The following is an 18,915-nucleotide window of genomic DNA, read 5'->3' as shown; positions in this document are numbered from 1 at the left end:
TAGTACCAGCAGCACCCATGCAGCCCCAAACCATGACACTCCCACCACCATGTTTGACTGTAGGCAAGACACACTTGTCTTTGTATTCCTCACCTGGTTGCCGCCACAGACGCTTGACACCATCTGAACCAAATAAGTTCATCATGGTCTCATCAGGCCACAGGACATGCTTCCAGTAATCCATGTCCTTAGTCTGCTTGTCTTCAGCAAACTGTTTGCGAGCTTTCTTGTCCATCATCTTTAGAAGAGGCTTCCTTCTGGGATGACAGCCATGCAGTCCAATGTGATGCAGTGTGCAGCGTATGGTCTGAGCACTGATAGGCTGTCCCCCCACCCCTTCAACTTCTGCAGCAATGCTGCCAGCACTCATATGCCTATTTTTAAAAGACAACCTCTGGATATGACGCTCATCACGTGCACTCAACTTCTTTGGTCGACCATGGCCAGGCCCGTTAAATCGTTGTATGTTCCTGGCCATTGAGCTGCAGCTCAATTTCAGGGTGTTGGCAATCTTCTTAAAGCCCATGCCATCCTTATGTACAGCAACAATTCTTTTTTTCAGACCCTCTGAGAGTTCTTTGCCATGAGGGGACATCTTGAATTTCCAGTGACCAGTATGAGAGAGTGTCAATGTGATAACACCGCATTTGAGATACCTGCTCCCCATTCACACCTGAGACCTTGTGACACTAATGAGTCACATGACACCAAGGAGAGGAAATGGCTAATTGGACATTTTCAATGAATGGGGTACTCACTTTTGTAGCCAGCGATTTAGTCTTTAATGTCTGTGTGTTGAGTTATTTTGAGGAGACAGCAAATTTATACTGTTATCTGAGCTGTACACTGACTACTTCACATTGTATCAAAGTGTCATATCTTCAGTGTTGTGTGTGTCTGTGAAAAGACATTTTAAAATATTTACAAAAATGTGAGGGTTGGACTCACTTTTGTGAGATAATATATACATAGTTAAGTATAGTATATCTTGTCCTGCTGTTCTGTTCTCTCTCTTTTCTGACTCTACACAGTCAGCCATAGGCAGATGGGTCCCTCCATATGAGCTGGGTTCTGCTCAAGGTTTATTTTTGTTAAAAGGGAGCTTTTCCTTGCCACCCTCGCCTTACTGCTTGCTCTGGAGGTTTCAGCCCGGGTTTCAGACTGGATTTTGTAAAGCGTCTTGAGACAATTTGTATTGTTATTGACGCTATATAAATTAAATTTAATTGATTTCATTGGCAAGGTCTGGGTTCGAGTCAAGCTCGGGCCTTACTGGGTGGAGTTTGCACACAACACTGTTAAATATTTTCGTGTATTTAGTGGTGAAAAAGACTTACTTAGACTCTAGACTGACTTAGACTTGTAGTAGGAAAAGAAAAAAAAAAGATGCATCAAAATCAGATTTGCTGCCAATTATTGACCCATCTGAGGTCCTTAAAATAATGATACGAAAATTCAATGAAATGTATTTTATGTAAATTATTTCAGTTTTTGTGTTATCTTAGCTAGCAACTGTGGAGTTTTGTAAAATAATAATAATAATAATAATAATAATAATATATATATATATATATATATATATATATATATATATACATACATATATACATATTGTCCTTTTAATGGTCCAATTTTTTTTTTTCTATTTTTCACCAAAACAAAATGTAGAGTTTTGTCTCCATATAGGCCTATTTAGAAAGAAGTTCATCCTGAAGTAGTTTTAAAAGAGTCTTTTAAGGTGGAAAAAATATTAATATATAATGTGTTTATGGCAGTTTTTAGGAAGATGGCATTTTTTGTAAGGACATACGTTAGGATTTGGATCTCACAAAGGTTAATTACTTAAACTTGAATTACTTACCAAAATCTATTTAAGAACAGGTATAGGCAGATATTAAATACTGAATGACTTGAATTGGAACAAGGGAAAATTATTAGCACATCCTCAGATTATACACAGTATCAGTGGCCTTTGGAAACAGCCCATTCAACCTGATGTTGCAGATATCCAGCTCCTCCTGTATCTCTTTAGGAAAAAGAAAGCGCGAGCTGCTGTTTCCACTGAGATTGTCTGACACTATAAACACCAGGGGACATCGACTGGTCTTTATAAAGGACCTGGAAAACACACAACAGGACGTAGTCTTACAAAGCGCAGATGAAACAGATTATATAGCACCCGTCTGTGGACACTATTGTATATTGTCCAGCACTAAATGTGTCAGAAAGCCAGTCGGTGATAGATGTCACAAACACAAACTGTTCTTAGCAGGAAATATCTAAGCTTCTAAACTGAACATACTGGAAATTGAAAAAAAAATAAACCAGAAATGTAAGCATATATATGTGTGTGTGATTCTCACATAGCATTATAAAGATGGTGGATTTCTGTCTGAAAGTTTAAAAGCAAATGTAGGTTGACTTCCCAGTAAGCTCTTACCTCAGGATACCATGCAGACTGACAGGCTGCTTGTAGAATACGTTTGGAAAGTCCTAAGGAGTGACAAGTGATGAGAAGTGTTACCTCAGGTGAGCATCCAAATTAAAGAAGACAGACTGATGCACCAATTAGGCAATCGAGAATCACAATAAAGAGAGTCACACCTTTTTTTGGTACTGGCTCTATTCTAGCTCCTTAAAAGGGACATGAAACAAACGGAACACACACCAACATAGTAAAAGCGTACATATTTTAAACATAATGCCCAAATAAATCATTGTTAAAAAAACAGCCGTTTTAAAGAAAATCAGCTTTAAAAATGCATTTTTGCGTTTTGGATCGTATTCGCTGCCATTTTTATTTTACTGTACGTCACTCTTTACGTCATCGGAATGGAGAGTTGCTTTGGCTGCAATTGAAGAAAACACAATTTAGAAAGAAAATCTGTCAGAGGACAAGGCAGAAGATCTATCTCTCAACGAACCCAGTGGCCTATGCGTTTGAGTTATTGACACGAAGGAGGGTTGAGAGACCCATTTTTGTGGAGGATGAAGGAGATTCAGCAGCACTGGATGGAGATGGCAGCGAGGAGAGGATCAGCAATACTTCATTGTGGCTGGTCAGACGGTCAAAAATTTAAGACCATAGCTTAAAATAAATAAATAAATAAATAAAACGCAAACCCCTTTAAGTGTTAACAAGGGCGCATTCTGTGATTCAGATATTACTGTCTGTGTTTCACATGGCTCATTCGCGCAGGATAAACAAACCTGCCTCATTCCACTACATGTCAGAGACGGTTTTAATTACTTAGCAAATTATAAAGGATGATGAAAATATATTTTTGATACCATTTATCCCGGGGGAAAAATTACCAATGACCTGGCAATATTTAAATCAGACCCACCTTTACAGATGGTTGATATAAAGATTTTGTCTTCTAAAGTTAATGGTCAGCGACATCTTAACTTTGCGCTCTAACATCTGTACAAACTTTGAGTGATAGCACATCCTTTATAATTCTTAAGTGACGAGAGGCAGAAAAAAAAAGCAGCAAATCAAATGAAAGTCTTGAAAAAACTCTCAGACATCTTTGAGATGTTAATTCGCACTGGGTTACTATCAAAGGACCTCTTGTTACGAGGTACAGTCCCCTCCATAAGTATTGGTACAGCAAGGCAAATTCCCTTGTTTTTGTTGTTCACTGAAGACATTTGGGTTCAAGATCAAACGATGAGTACGAGACAAGAGTTCAGAATGTCAGCTTTATTTCCTGGTATTTACATCTAGATGTGTTTAACAACTCAGGACATACCACCCTGTGTTTGAACCCACCCATTTTTCAAGTGAGCAAAACTATTGGAACATGTGACTGATAGGTGTTTTTTGTTGACCAGGTGTTGTTTATAAGGTTGATTGTTCAAACATTAAATAGCTCTGCATGACTAGCCTACTTTTTGACCTGGGTTGAAAACGATTAAGTATGCATTTCTTGTTAAAGAGGATAAACCAACATGAAGACCAGAGAGCTGTCTATGGAGGGAAAGCATTTTCAAGCTGAGAAAAGAAGGAAAATCAATCAGAACCAATGGACAAACATTAGGCATAGCAAACACATCAATATGGAATGTCTTGAAAAAGAAAGAAACTACTGGTGTACTGAGCAACAGATGTCAAACAGGTCGGCCAAGGAAATCAACAGTAGTTGATGACAGCAATATTGAGAGAGCTGTGAAGAAAAACCCCCAAACATCAGCAAGCGACATCACCAACCACCTCCACAGCGCAGGGGTGAAGGTATCACAATCCACTGTTCCCAGAAGACTCCGAGAGCAGAAATATAGAGGCCATACCAAGAGATGCAAACCACTCATAAGTAGTACGAATCTGAAGGCCAGATTGAAATTTGCAAAGAAGTACAGAGATGAGCCACAAAAGTTCTGGAACAAAATCTTATGGACTGATGAGACCAAGATTAATGTCTACCAAAGTGATGGAAAGGCCAAAGTGTGGAGAAAGAAAGGAACTGCTTATGATCCGAAGCATACAAGCTCATCTGTGAAGCATGGTGGAGGTAATGTCATGACTTTGGCATGCATGGCCGCTTCTGGAACAGGCTTATTAATATTTATTGATGATGTAACTGATGATGGTAACAGCAAAATTAATTCTGAAGTGTACAGAAACATTTTGTCTGCCAATTTACAGAGAAATGTGTCCAAACTAATCAGGAGGAATTTTATCATGCAGCAGGACAATGACAAAGCACACTGCCAACAAAATAAAGGACTTTATCACAAATGAAGAATGCAACAGTTTGGTGATGTCGATGGATCGCAGGCGTGAGGCAGTCATTGCAAGCAAGGGATATTAAAAGTTATTTACTTTAAGATTATTTGTTCGATTACTTTTGCTCACCTAAAAATGTGGCGATATATCCTAATCTGTTTAACACATCTAGATGTAAATACCAGGAAATAAAAGCTGACATTCTGAACTCTTGTCTCATGCTCATCTTTTGATCTTATACCCAAATGTCTTCAGTGAACAACAAAAACAAGGGAATTTTCCGGGAACTGTAGGTAATTTGCGATGTAATTTTTAAATCATGGACATGGGCGATTCACATGGGATTAAGATCATAGACCACCTCCGTGATAATTACAAATTACCGGAGGCCCCAACGTAAAACTAGTCCTGTCAAATAAACTTTTGATCAGCTGACAAACAGCCTATTTCAGTTAAATAGTTGCTTTCAATAAATTTTTGGTCTCTTGCACTCATTTCTTCTTTTTGCATTTTGAAGCTCAAAAATGTAATCCTGTGCAAATCATCCATGTCCATGATTTGTGAAGTAAAATGACACCGCAAATTACAAACCATGATTACTGTGTCCAAGTCCTCTGATAATACTAACCCAGTGCGAATCAACAACTCTGTGATTTAGGGGTGAGTCTTTACTTTTTTGGGTTTGTTTTGCCTTTTTTCACCTAAGAATTATGAAGGATGTGCTATAATTCAAAGTTTGGACAGATGTTAGCTGAGTTGTTGATGAATGTTCCCCTCCCCCTCCATCTTCTTGTGAGGGTCTCTGGTCTGGAGTGCTGAATATCTGACCTGTGGAGTTCTAAGCTACATCTGCTGTCGTGGCCTCATCAACAAGCCCAGTCTTCACGGTCTGGAATGCTGTGTATCAGACCTGAGGTGCTCCATAAACTACATCTGCCCCAGTCTTCATGGCCTCCTCCATTTGTCCACTCCTACCTAGATGAACAATTCACCAACCTGCCCAAGATTCCTGTTATACTCACAAACTGTCACATAGGATCATCAGCTATGTGTTATATTACTAGATCCTATGTGTTTGATGTATGTATCTGTGACAGAAGTTTGTTTATCTTGTTTCTCCTGTTCTTCTTGTCTCTCTATCTTCCCTATTTCTACCCAGCTGGCCTTCATCAGATGGGTCCCTCCATATGAGCTGGGTTGTGCTCAAGGTTTCTTCCTGTTAAAAGGGAGTTTTTCCTTGCCACCGTCGCCCTCAGGCTTGCTCTGGAGGTTGCAGGCTGGTTTTTGTGAAGTGTCTTGAGACAATTTGTATTGTTATTGGCGCTATATAAATAAAATTGAATGGAATTGAAATTTAATTGAATTACTCACCCATTTAGACGGATGAAACCATTAAATCAATCATTAACGTGTTCATCTGCAAAGATGGAGCTGATTTAAATACCACCAGGTTGTTGGTAATTTCTTCACTGGGATAAATAGTATCAAAAATATATTTTCACCATCCATTATAATTTGCAAAGTAATTAAAACTGTCTCTGACACGCAGTGGACTGAGGCTCAAAGTAGCAGTGACATAACAATGGATCGTGAATTTGAGTAAAATAAAAGTTTTTTTTTGTCTATCCCGTGTGAATGTGCCACATGAAACACAGACATAGGGGGTAATATTTGAATTGAAAGTTTTTTTTTGTCTATCCCGTGTGAATGTGCCACATGAAACACAGACATAGGGGGTAATATTTGACTCACAGGACATCCTCAGGTAAAACTAATCCTGTGCAAGTAGGGCTTTTAACTTTATAAAACTCATGTTTAACATCCAGGAGCAATGCAGAACATGCCTCTTTCCCTGTCATTTTAAAAGTATATGTCACTGCTCAGTGAGACTGCAAACTGAGCCAACCACTCCAATGACGTGACGTCCGGCGACACAACAGCATTGACAGTGCCCTGTGTTTTAACGGTAAAACTTAAATGACAAGACTTTGAAAATCCTTTGGCCATCATTGTTAAAACTTGTAGCACCCTATAATGTAATAATTTTCAGGAAAGGGAATAAAATTTGCACTTAACTCGATCGAAAATGTAATAAAAACCCAGTAATGTAATAACTTCACCAATAATGGAATAAAATATCCTGACTGATATTGTAATAACATTTTTATTGATAATTTAATAGCTTATTACTCATCTCATCTTCCATACCGCTTAATCCTCACCAGGGTGTAATACCTTATTGCATTATTGGAAATGTATTACATTTTCAGGAGTTTTTTTTTTTTTTTTTTCAAAACTGATAATGTAATATTTGACACATAATGTAATATATATATATATATATATATATATATATATATATATATATATATGTGTGTGTGTGTGTGTGTGTGTGTGTGTGTGTGTGTGTGTGTGTGTTAATTTTCAGTCCAGAGTTCTAAGAATCTAATAATGTTATATACACTGGATTTGAAACAACACTGGATTTGAAACAACAGAATGAAAACAACCACAAACCAACAAAACAACTTGGATGTCGGGATGTGGGCCTATGTTAATCTCAGGTGATGTAATGTGTATGCAGGTGTTATGAATGCTTATGTATACTCTCCTCAAATGAAGTGTTATTGAAAGTTGTTTTTTTTTGGTTTGTGGTTGTTTTCATGAGGTATTTATTTGTTGGAAATCAACAGAGTGAAGAGGTTAGTTTAGGGAAGAGTTACCTGGGTCTCCAGCGCTGCTCGGAAGCTCATCTGAGCTAGAATTCTGGTCTAGTCCATCACCGACTCGGTAGGACCAAGATGTAGTTGCATGTCCCTGAGTATTTGCAGCCTATGGCTGTATGGTACTCAAGGTCTGCAATTCAACCCAATAGTCATTCTGTTGTTTCAAATCCAGTGAATATAACATTCTTAGATTCTTAAAACACAAAATATAGAACTCTGGACTGAAAATTAAAAAATATATTACATTATTATTAGTTTTGAAAAAAAAAATTCTTTAAAATGTAATAAATTCCCAATAATGTAATAAGGTATGTAGCAACTCATAATGTAATAATGGCTCATAATGTAATAAAAGTTTATAATATAATAATCGGCTCAATGTAACAAAATCATGAGCGCATAATGTAATAATGGTTTTGCACATGATGTAATATTGTAATAGCTTATTACATTGTGAGCCTTACTGGTGCCATTCATAATGTAATAACAGCTCATAATGTAGAAATGGCTCATATTATGAGAAAACTGCTGCATTATCGTAAACCATTGGTTTTATATAGCACTCTATCAAAGACACTCACTTTACATTGCATACAATATTCTCACTCTCACTGGGAACAGGTCCAACTTATAGCTGGCTACACAGGCCAAACTCATGGCCAAACTCCTGCTCCTTTCGTATAGGGACTGAATGGCACTTAAAAAGGGACCATCCACCCCATAGTCCTGGAACACTCCTACAGGATGCCTCTGGGGACCCCCTTCATGCTCCACTGGGGACACGGTCATAAGTATTCCCCAAATACACAAAACACATATGGAGTGGTTGGGCGAACCCCTCCAGCATCCTAGTGAGGGTAAAGAGTTGGTCCTCCTCGATCTGAGGTTCAAAGGTTATAAAGCCATCCACCACCCAATAGCTCCAGTTAATGTCAGCAGCTTCTGAGTTGCCGCCTACCACCCCTGAGGCGGCGGACTGTTTGCCAGAATCTTTTCAGAGCCGACAGATAGTTCCGCCAAATCACACCCCTCCAGGTCATGATGTTATTGCCCACGAACAAAAAGCCCATCGCAGCCCTCCACCTCTCAAGGACTTCAGTTCCAGAGCTGACGCAATGTGTCAAGGTGAGGCCGACAATATCTAGTCTATAGCGCTCAACCTCTATCTCTACGCTCTATGTTCCAAGAGCCAACTTCCATAACCCAGGAGCAAACTGCCAAGGCCCCCACTTTGGTCTGCTGCCTGATCCACAGAGCACCAGACCCTTCATCCTCCTCCTGCGAGTGGTGGCCCCACGGGGAGGAGACCCCATGCATCCAGTTCAGGCTGGGCTGACTGGACCCCATGGGCAAAGGCCTGGCCACCAGGTGCTCGCCCATATGCCCCAGCCCCAGAGCCCCAGACCCTGGCCTGGCTCCAGGGTGGGATCCTGGTAACCCTCATTTCAAGGGCTTCTGAACGATTCTTTGTCTGTCACTTATGCGTAGGGGGCAAAATACCCTGCATGTATGTATGTATGTATGTATGTATGTATGTATGTATGTATGCATCTATCTATCTATCTATCTATCTATCTATCTATCTATCTATCTATCTATCTATCTATCTATAAGTAGTAGGAAAACAATGCTCAAAAATGTTATTACAATATCAGTCAACATATTTTATTACATTACTGGTGTAGTTATTACATTATTGGGTTTTATTACATTTTCCAGCGAGTTAAGTGAAAATTATATTACATTTTCAGGAGATTATTAAATTAGAGGGTGCTACAAAACTTATTTAATGAATTATCATAAATTATCAGAACTATATTTAGTGTTTCATGTCCCCTTTAAAGCTAGGTTGTACAAATGTGTTTGATATACCACAGTATGTGAAATCAATGTAAACTGTAAATCTATGAGCTGAAATATGCTCCATGAAATGGTGTCAAACAGGAAAAACACCTGTATATTGCATCACCCAACTATGCTGAACTTGAATTGATTGAAACATAAATCATTCTAGATTTCTTTCTCTGACTGTTAACCAACCCATTCAATCAGGAAGAAAATTAGGATTATGCAATGGATTGAGCCAAAGAAAGGACAAACTGTTTACAGCAACAGTTAATCATGATATGGATTGCAAAAAATATTAGTAAAATCATGCTCTTGTGAGCAAAACTGAGTAATTTAAATTACAAATATTAATTTGAAAGTGTATGACATACCTCCACCAATATTAGCTTCCTGTGTATAGCTTCTCCCTCACCTGCCAACTTCAGGCAGTTGTATTTATTGGCTCTTAGGAGAAACTCTTGGAACTGGGCTATCTGGGAGCTGCAGGACAAGCCATTGATCCATTCTGTTAAAAGAAAAAGGAGAATGAAACCTATCCATATTCAGGTGGGGAAGTTTGACACAGGACAATGTAATGCTACTGGAAATTGTTATATTAACCTAAAACAAAACAAAACATGGGTTTCTGGTCATTTATAAACATACCGTGAACAACACACTGGAAGAGTCAGTTGTTAGCAATTTTTCTTTTTTTTTACCATTAATGCATTAATGATGATGTTTGAAGTAGTATAGGACAAATAAGGCAGTCAGGGTTTCTTCTCACCATAGTGACTGCTATAGTGTGGTTCCAGATTTGTGGAGTTGGTCCATTCCTGAACCTTGAGACCAAGCTCCAGAGACAAAACCTGGACCGTGGCAGTTTTTCCGCAGCCTGATGGTCCGCTAAGTAGCAAAATGCCACCCTGTAGGAGTTAGGCTACAGTCATCATAGAAAGTAAAGTTAACTTTTCCACTAGCCAGTAGAATTTGCTTGACTTGGGTTAAAGTCAGTCAGAAATTACTCAAAAACAAGTCTGTGAATCAGGGGTTGGTTATTGTAAAAAATCCAAATATAGCTTCAGTTACCTTTGATGTATTTGCATGAAATCTCATCCAATTCTCAACTTCCTCGATCTTCTTCTTGTGGACAGCTAGTTCCGCCTACATAATAACCACATACTGTAGTAAATGTTACTAAAGACATGAGGGCAACAATACAGGACACAAAAGCTGTTAGATGGGAATGATGGAAAAGGAACACATCTGCTCTGGAAATTGGCTCAGTGTTACAATGTGTAGTTTTTGCACAGTGTTTTCCACTAGCTAGAAGATAATGTAGTTTTTTATTTGAAGTAGGAATGCAGACTGTGACCTGAATCTCTTACAGTGGATTTGTGCTAATAAAATAAATGTGTCACAACAACTGAAATTATTGCATTTACCATACATTCAGTCATACAATTAATCTGGATCAGGACCTGTAATTTAACTTGGTCAACAAAACAAATTTTCGCTCATCAGTATAATACTTTCAAACTGGAAATTTCCCCTGGGAAATTTTGAAAGGGCTACTGGGGGCTAATGCCGGGGTACTGTCTCTGTCAACATGGGAGTTAGCCTACATTTAGCACAGTTAGTCTACGGTTAGCACAGTTAGCCTGTGTGTGAGAGATTAATGCCCGCTTTTGCGCGCATGTTTGTGCATCCTACTACTCCTCCTGTGTGTATCTGTAACTGTAATAACATAAAGGCCCTCACTCTGAAGCATTTTATGTCATGACCGGCATCACAAATGCTCACATTTCTTCCTGGATTTTTTCTAGCATCCCCAAGGGCAGCACTGCCACTGACTCCTCCCTCAACCCATGGTAAAATGTCTTTACAACACGTGATTCTGTCAGTGGAGGAAGCCCGCCTGCTTCCCTCTTCCCACAGTTTCCCTAGCCCAGGTGTGTCAGGGGCACTATGCCCCACTATGCCCCAGTCGCCCGTCCCTCCTTGGGCGCATCGCCCCAGCCCATCTGCGGGGGGCATTGCTGGGCTCCCAGGTCGGCGGGGTGTTTCTGGTCTGCCCAGTGGTCAGAGAGCGGGGTTCGGGGGAGGGACATCAGTGGCAGTGGATGGACGGTTGCGCGGTGGATTTTCTGGCCTGCTCTGGTTTGTGCTCGCTTGGGTGGTATGGGGGTGCTTGCCATCATCTACCATGTGGGTGTAGCATTCTTGCCCAATTTCTGGGCCCTGGTGTTGGTCTCATTCATATTTAGGGAAGGTCATGTGGTGTCACCTTCCTGTTCCTGCTAGGTCACATCAAGAGAAATTGATGTACTGGACTGCTTTTTCACTCTATCACTATGTGCCCTATCTTTGACTTAGCCCCTCTATTGGGACACCTTTACCCTCCTGGACTCTCACATTTCTCCAGAGATCTACACAGAATCCCTCTGGACCATCTCAATCCTGAGTGAGGTGACTTGGGAAGCACAGGATCCTACACTCCACCAGTTCCTACCAGCACCGCATGCCTCCCTTCCTCTGTCCATCCTTCCACATCTTCTCTGTCCTTTGTTCTCCCTCTCTATTCACTGAGGTGTAGCACTGCCCTCCCTGCCACACAAGGTCACTCTCAATAAAGATGAACAAGGTAGGTCCCAGGGAGGGCTGGTGATGGTCACACACACGCACTGAAACAATATTATATAGTGGTATGAAAAAGTTTAGGCACCCCTTTGAGGCTGCATAATAATTTACTCTGTCTTCACAGAAAATGATCACATTGGCAGGCCATTCATTTTCTAATAAAAGCTGAGTACTGGGGTATTTTCCAGACAAAGTTTTTTAGTGTAGCAATGTTAAGTTGTATGAAATTAAATCACATGTGAAAAATAGGCTGTGCAAAAATTTGGGCACCCTTGTCATTGTGTTGATTTGAACACGTGTAAGTACTTAGTTTTTTTAGTTTTTTAGATTGGTTTGGTGAGATCATTAAGCCTTGAACATCATAGCCAGGTGCATCAAATCATGAGAAAATGTATTTAAGGTGGCCAATTGCAAGTTGTTCTTCTATTTGACTCTCCGCTGAAGAGTGGCAACATGGGGGCCTCAAAACAACTCTCAAATGACCTGAAAACAAAGCTTGTTCAACATTATTGTTTAGGGGAAGGCTACAAAAAGCTATCTCAGAGATTTCAGCTGTCAGTTTCCACTGTGAGGAACATAGTGAGGAAATGGAAGACCACAGGCACGGTTCTTGTTAAGGCCAGAAGTGGCAGGCCAAGAAAAATATCGGAGAGGCAAAGGCGAAGGATGGTGAGAATGGTCAAAGACAACCCACAGACCACCTCCAAAGACCTACAACATCATCTTGCTGCAGATGGTGTCACTGTGCATCGTTCAACAATTCAGCACACTTTGCACAGGGAGAAGCTGTATGGGAGAGTGATGCAGAAGAAGCCAACCATCAAACCTAAGTGAACTGGAGTTTGGAATGGTCCAAAATACCTTCATCCAAAATCCAGACACTCATTAGAGGCTATAGGAAGCGTCTAGAGGCTGTTATTTTTGCAAAAGGAGGCTCGACTAAATATTGATGTGATTTTTCTGTTGGAGTGCCAAAATGACAGCAACTCAGCCACAAAGCTTCATTTGAATGAGTTTCCATGGCCAAGTAGCTGCATCTAAGCCATCAACAAGCGCAATGCAAAGTGTGGGATTCAGTGGCCACTGGACTCGAGAGCAGTGGAGACATGTTGTCTGGAGCAGTGGTTCCCAACCTGAGGTCTCTCTCTCCTTATATGTAAAATATGCAGGACTTAAAGTACTCTGGAACCTTGCCGATCTCCAATGTGTGGCATTCGATCACAATTAAAAAAAGATCAACATTTAAAAAAAAATAAAATAAAAATTGATGCAGGTTATTGTCACGAATCTGGGTTTGGTGGTTGCCACAAGAACGATACTTGTCTGACTGCCTGCATGCTGGTGCTAGAGCCAGTGCTTAACTGGTCCCAAATCAAAGAACATTTTCAACTTCTCAGATTATTGAATGAAAAGTTTGCGCAGCTTGTACCTGACAGAGTAGAATACAACAAATGCATTTTATTTAACACTTCACTTCAGTAACTTCAGCATTTTTAACAGACTCAACAGTGCTTCCATGCACAACCATCAAATAAAAAAATCCAATTACTGAGAAATATTAACCAAAAAAACAGAAAAAACTCAAAATATGTAGCTTCAGGTGAAAATCCTCGCTTACTGAATCAATGACAACGAACACTGCACTATATATAAAAAAAATATCAGTCATATCCTCAATGATTGTGTTTTCATAGTAACCGGGGTTTGAACAGCTACTGCCCATGTGATAGCCAGTATCACTGACCACTGTACTATGTAACCAAGCAATCACGGACAACACAAACATGAATTCTCGGATACACTTGCTGTTAACCAGTCCTTTTTTTCCAAAGAATTCATACATATACAGCGGGTAAAATAAGTATTGAACACAGCACAAGTAATCCACACAAAGACAGAACCCAAAACAAATAAGTTCAGAAATTAAGTTATGTATAATATTGTGAAATGACAGGGGAAAAGTATTGAACACGCTTACTGATATTTATTTAATACTTTGTACAAAAGCCTTTGTTGGTAATGAAGTTTGCCAGTACCATATGCAGAAAAACAGCCCCACACCATGATGTTCCATCCTCCAAACTTCACTGTCCGTATGGTGTTTTTGGGGTGATGTGCAGTGCATTTTGTCCTTATGGCATCCAAAGAATCCAATTTTGCTCTCATCTGACCAGACTATGTTCTCCCTCTATTTTACAGGCTTGTCCAAATGTTGTGGAGCAAACTTTGAACAAGTTCAACATGCTTTTTCTACAGAAATTGAGTCTTTTGTGGTGAGTGTGCATAAAGGCCATGGCCGCTGATTGCAAGTTTAGAAATCCTCCTGTAACCAGTGCCATCAAAATGTTTTGCAACAATAAGGTTGTGAACGTCTTGAGAGAGTTCTTTGCTTTTACCCATCATGAGCTTCCTTGTGTGACACCTTCGTAATGACACATCTTTTTATTGGCCATCAGTTTGGACGGAACCAGCTGATATTTATTTGCACTGACAAGGGGCAGGATGGCTTTCTGATCACTGATAGATTTCAGCTGGTGTCTTGGCTTTCCATGCCTTTTTCCACCTCCCTTTCTGCGTGTCCAATACTTTTTCCCTGTTACTATACATTATTACACATAACTTCATTTCTGAATTTATTTGTTTTGGTGTCTTTCTGTGTATGGATTACTTGGTTTGTTGCCAACACCTGGGAAAATTTCATGTCAATAGCACCTTTAGAAATATGTTTACTGTGAAAACTTGTGATGTGTTCAATACTTATTTTACACGCTGTATGTGTAGCTAACTTTAGCCCCCTTTCAGACATTTAGTTTCGACATTATTTTTTTCATTTAGCTTCATCTTATGTAGTCACAAAGTAACACACTCTATCTCTGCCAGAGAGTGCATGACTCGCAAGCGGTGACAGCGGTAGTCAACTGAAAGGGACGAGACGATGGATGACTGCCAGGAAGCCTGGCAAATTATTTTATTCAAGCCGAATAAATTATTATTCAGACTTTTATCAAATATATGAGATTTGAATATTGATGAGTTTCAACACCTGGTGGGTTTCTTTTACATTTTAGTGTGCCATACGCTTATTAGGAGCATTTTAAGATTACAAATTTAAAAGTGTAAAAATGCCAGAAAGCTAAGAATTGCTTTAACCAAAAGATACTATTCAGAAAACTCTTGATATGTTAACTTAAAAAAAAAAACTAAAGAGTAAAATCATAAACTGTTTGTAGCTGTACATGGTTACGAAGGTTGATCACTGTAATAGTCCAAATACTGACAGTTGTTTTTTTTGAGGATAGAGATGCTCACACAGAGCATTTGTGCTATTATGATAGGTCTTTTAATTTTTATGAAGTATGCATCTTTATTGGGTCTCATTTTACAAATTCCCATAGTACTTTGTGACACTTGAACCTTTTCCAACATATGTACACAATGGACAGAATCTATCACATAAAAGTTTTATATTTCTTTTTATATTTTATTTAATTTCTCTTTTATTATATTTGTACTGGGCATTGTCTCGTTCTGACTGTCACTTTATAAGAGCAAAAGCAACACAATTCTTTCCATTAAGGGTTAACAAGGTGTTGTAATGAGATGCATCTTTGCCCTAGGTTGAATCCAAGCGCATAGCACAATAAATGTGAGCAGCAATGATTCTAACCTTTGAACATGGTGAGTATCTGTCCACCCAGGGATCATCCAGGTGCCTTTGGTAAGATTCTATCAGCAGGTGAGGGCTGGCCACATCTTCTCTCTTTTTTCTGGTCCTCTTCATTTTAGACTCGGAGAGGAACTGGCTCTGTTTTCTTCTTCCCGACAGCAAAAAGCCTTCCTCTGGCAAGTCAATAAAGGATGGATCCACCCAGTGGTTGGCCTAATACATATACAGCCCAACAATTACGATTAAAAAACATATAAAGAAGTAAGCGTTTATAAATGATAGTCAAAATAGGACAGACAGATAAGATATATGGCAGATACCACAACAGATGCTATGTATGGGCCTTCTGGTTACCTGCAGAAGTTGAGAAACCAGTTGCAGGCATCTAGTGAAATGTTGCCTCAAATGAAAATGTGAGAATACAGACGAAGATCTTCTTTCCGTGAAACTCAAGATTATTATTAGTGTAATTTTTCACTGTGTACACACCATGGTAAAAAAAAAAGAAAAAAAAGAAAGTGGAGTCCCACACTTGTTCTGCGAGCCATTTGAAGTTTGAGCCATGTGTGACACAGATCATTTGTTCTGTACATAAGACTCAGCCTTGAGCTGTGCAGAATGACTGTGCTGCGACTTCCAGAGTCTGTGCTTAAGAGCTGAACAACCAAACTCGTGCATCTTTTATCTCTAAAGTTTTGGAAAGGGTTGTTGTCAATCAGTTGCTTGATCATTTAAACAGGAATGGTTTGTTTGAAGAGTTTCAGTCAGGTTTTAGAGCTCATCATAGCACAGAAACAGCTCTGGTTAAAGTTACCAATGATCTCCTCATGGATAATGGACTTGTCTCTATACTTGTCCTGCTAGATCTCAGTGCTGCATTTGACACTATTGATCACAATATACTACTACAGAGACTTGAAAGTGTGATCAATATTACAGGAACTGCACTAGACTGGTTTCAATCATATCTGTCAGACAGATTCCAGTTTGTCCATGTAAACAACAACTCTTCTATATATACCAAAGTAAGCTATGGAGTTCCTCAGGGTTCTGTGCTAGGACCAATATTATTCACATTATACATGCTTCCCTTAGGCAATATTATTAGAAAGCACAGCATAAACTTCCATTGCTACACAGATGATACCCAGCTATATTTATCCATGAAACCAGATAAAACTAATCCGCTGGTTAAACTCCAAGCATGCCTTAAAGACATAAAGGCTTGGATGACCTGTAATTTTCTACTTTTAAACTCAGACATAACTGAAGTTATCGTATTTGGCTCTGAACATGTCAGAGATTCATTATCTAATCACCTGCTTTTGTTGGATGGCATTACCTTGGCCTCCAGTACTACTGTGAAAAACCTTGGTGTTATATTTGACCAGGATATGTCCTTTAATTCTCACATAAAGCAGGTGACCAGGACTGCTTTCTTTCACCTTCGTAATATCATCAAAATTAGGAGCATCCTTTCTCAGAGTGATGCGGAAAAACTAGTTCATGCATTTGTGTCTTCCAGGCTGGATTATTGTAACTCGTTACTGTCTGGCTGTCCAAGTAGCTCTTTAAAAAACCTCCAATTGATTCAAAACGCTGCAGCAAGAGCACTGACAGGAATTAGCAAGAGAGATCATATTACTCCAGTATTAGCTTCTCTTCATTGGCTCCCTTTAAAATCTAGAATTGAATTTAAAATCCTCCTCCTTACATACAAGGCCATGAAAGGCCTAGCTCCATCGTATATGAAAGACCTCATAGTACCATACTGTCCCAACAGATCACTACGATCTCTAAGTGCAGGTCTGCTTGTGGTTCCTAGAGTTTCTAAAAGCAGAATGGGAGGTAGAGCCTTCAGTTATCAGGCTCCTCTCCTATGGAACCAGCTCCCAGTTTGGGTTCGGGAGGCAGACACAGTCTCTACATTTAAGGTCAGGCTTAAGACTTTCCTTTTTGAAAAAGCTTATAGCTAGGGCTGGACTTAACCATCCCTTAGTTATGCTGATATAGGCCTAGGCTGCAGGGGAACAATGCACTGAGGACATGTCCTCTCCTCTTTCTTCTCTGGCTCCTGTCCTTTAATATCTTGTCATTTTATTTTCTATCTCTTATAATTTACTAACCACTGCGTCTTACTCTCTCCCCTCTGCTCCCCTCCCCCTCCATCATCTTGTGAGGGTCTCTGGTCTGGAGTGCTGAATATCTGACCTGTGGAGTTTTAAACTACATCTGCTGCCGTGGCCTCATCAACCAGCCCAGTCTTCATGGTCTGGAGTGCTGTGTATCAGACCTGTGGAGCTCCATAAACTACACCTGCCCCAGTCATCATGGCCTCCTCCATTTGTCATACTCACAAACTGTCACAGATCATCAGCTATGTGTTATATTACTAGACCCTACATGTTTCCTTCTGCTTGATGTATGTATCTATGACAGAAGTTTGTTTATCTTGTTTCTCCCGTTCTTCTTTTCTCTCTTCTCTGTTTCTAACCGGCTGGCCATCGGCAGATGGGTCCCTCCATATGAGCTGGGTTTTGCTCAAGGTTTCTTCCTTTTAAAAGGGAGTATTTCCTTGCCACCATCGCCCTCAGGCTTGCTCTGGAGGTTGCAGGCTGGTTTTTGTAAAGCGTCTTGAGACGATTTGTATTGTTATTGGCGCTATATAAATAAAACTGAATTGAGTTGAATTGAACTTGGTATTGAAAAAAAACGCATGTTTTTCAAAGAAGCATGTATATGGGGATATCTTACATCGGATAATGTTATTAGCACCCATGTACTGTTCTTGCAGTCACTGTCACTTATACTTGTAAAATAAACTACCAGTAAAAAGTTTGGATACACTTTCTCAGTGAATTGAATGAGAATGTTTGTCCAAACATTTGACTGGCAGTGTATGTCATATAATAGAATTACTTACTTTGCCTGAAGAAGCTTTATCCCCCAGAGAAAGCTTATTCATCACAGAGCCTGGCGTTTCACAACCGGGGTAACAGTGCAGCAAGGGACTGGAAATCTAACAAGCAGTGGTCTTGTTATATGGTGCCACTTTGACTTAGTCAAATATGTGATAAAAGCCTAATAAAGTGGCAACAACGATGAGTTAGTTTTGACAATGTAATGGTATAATCAGTAAGTTTTTTTCACATATATGCGTAGATTAACTTTACCTCGTAGATTAATTTAAGCCTTGGCTCAAAGCCTTATTCCGGAAGAAGGTTACAGAAACTTTTTGTTCTCAAGATGCAATATCGTTAGCGCCTACCACAACCGGAAACTAGGACTGTCGTTAACTGTTACTTGACGTAAAACTGACGTGAATC

At 39.6% G+C, this 18,915-nt stretch overlaps 1 protein-coding gene across 9 annotated transcripts in view; it reads right to left on the bottom strand.

The window, feature by feature from the left end:
- Window positions 1–18,905, bottom strand: part of rad17 (RAD17 checkpoint clamp loader component) — a 44,273-nt gene extending 25,368 nt beyond the window's left edge. For 8 of the 9 annotated variants that reach the window (XM_047590765.1, XM_047590769.1, XM_047590767.1 and 5 more), the window contains exons 1-8: window positions 18,763–18,905; window positions 18,513–18,608; window positions 15,590–15,802; window positions 10,372–10,446; window positions 10,070–10,208; window positions 9,675–9,808; window positions 2,441–2,493; window positions 1,993–2,118 (exon numbers count right to left, since the gene is read on the bottom strand). In XM_047590765.1, coding sequence (XP_047446721.1) covers window positions 1,993–2,118; window positions 2,441–2,493; window positions 9,675–9,808; window positions 10,070–10,208; window positions 10,372–10,446; window positions 15,590–15,802; window positions 18,513–18,554 — 782 coding nt within the window. In that variant the 5' untranslated portion in view covers window positions 18,555–18,608; window positions 18,763–18,905. Of the gene's footprint in view, window positions 1–1,992; window positions 2,119–2,440; window positions 2,494–9,674; window positions 9,809–10,069; window positions 10,209–10,371; window positions 10,447–15,589; window positions 15,803–18,512; window positions 18,671–18,762 lie in introns of all 9 variants that reach the window. The other variant, XM_047590766.1, reaches the window with a different exon arrangement.
- Window positions 18,906–18,915: the final 10 nt, after the last annotated feature.

The sequence above is a fragment of the Mugil cephalus genome, chromosome 8 (genome assembly GCF_022458985.1).
Source record: "Mugil cephalus isolate CIBA_MC_2020 chromosome 8, CIBA_Mcephalus_1.1, whole genome shotgun sequence".
NCBI lineage: Eukaryota > Metazoa > Chordata > Actinopteri > Mugiliformes > Mugilidae > Mugil > Mugil cephalus.
Note: the sequence above shows the minus strand (reverse complement) of the source record. Positions and strands in the feature narration are given on the sequence as shown.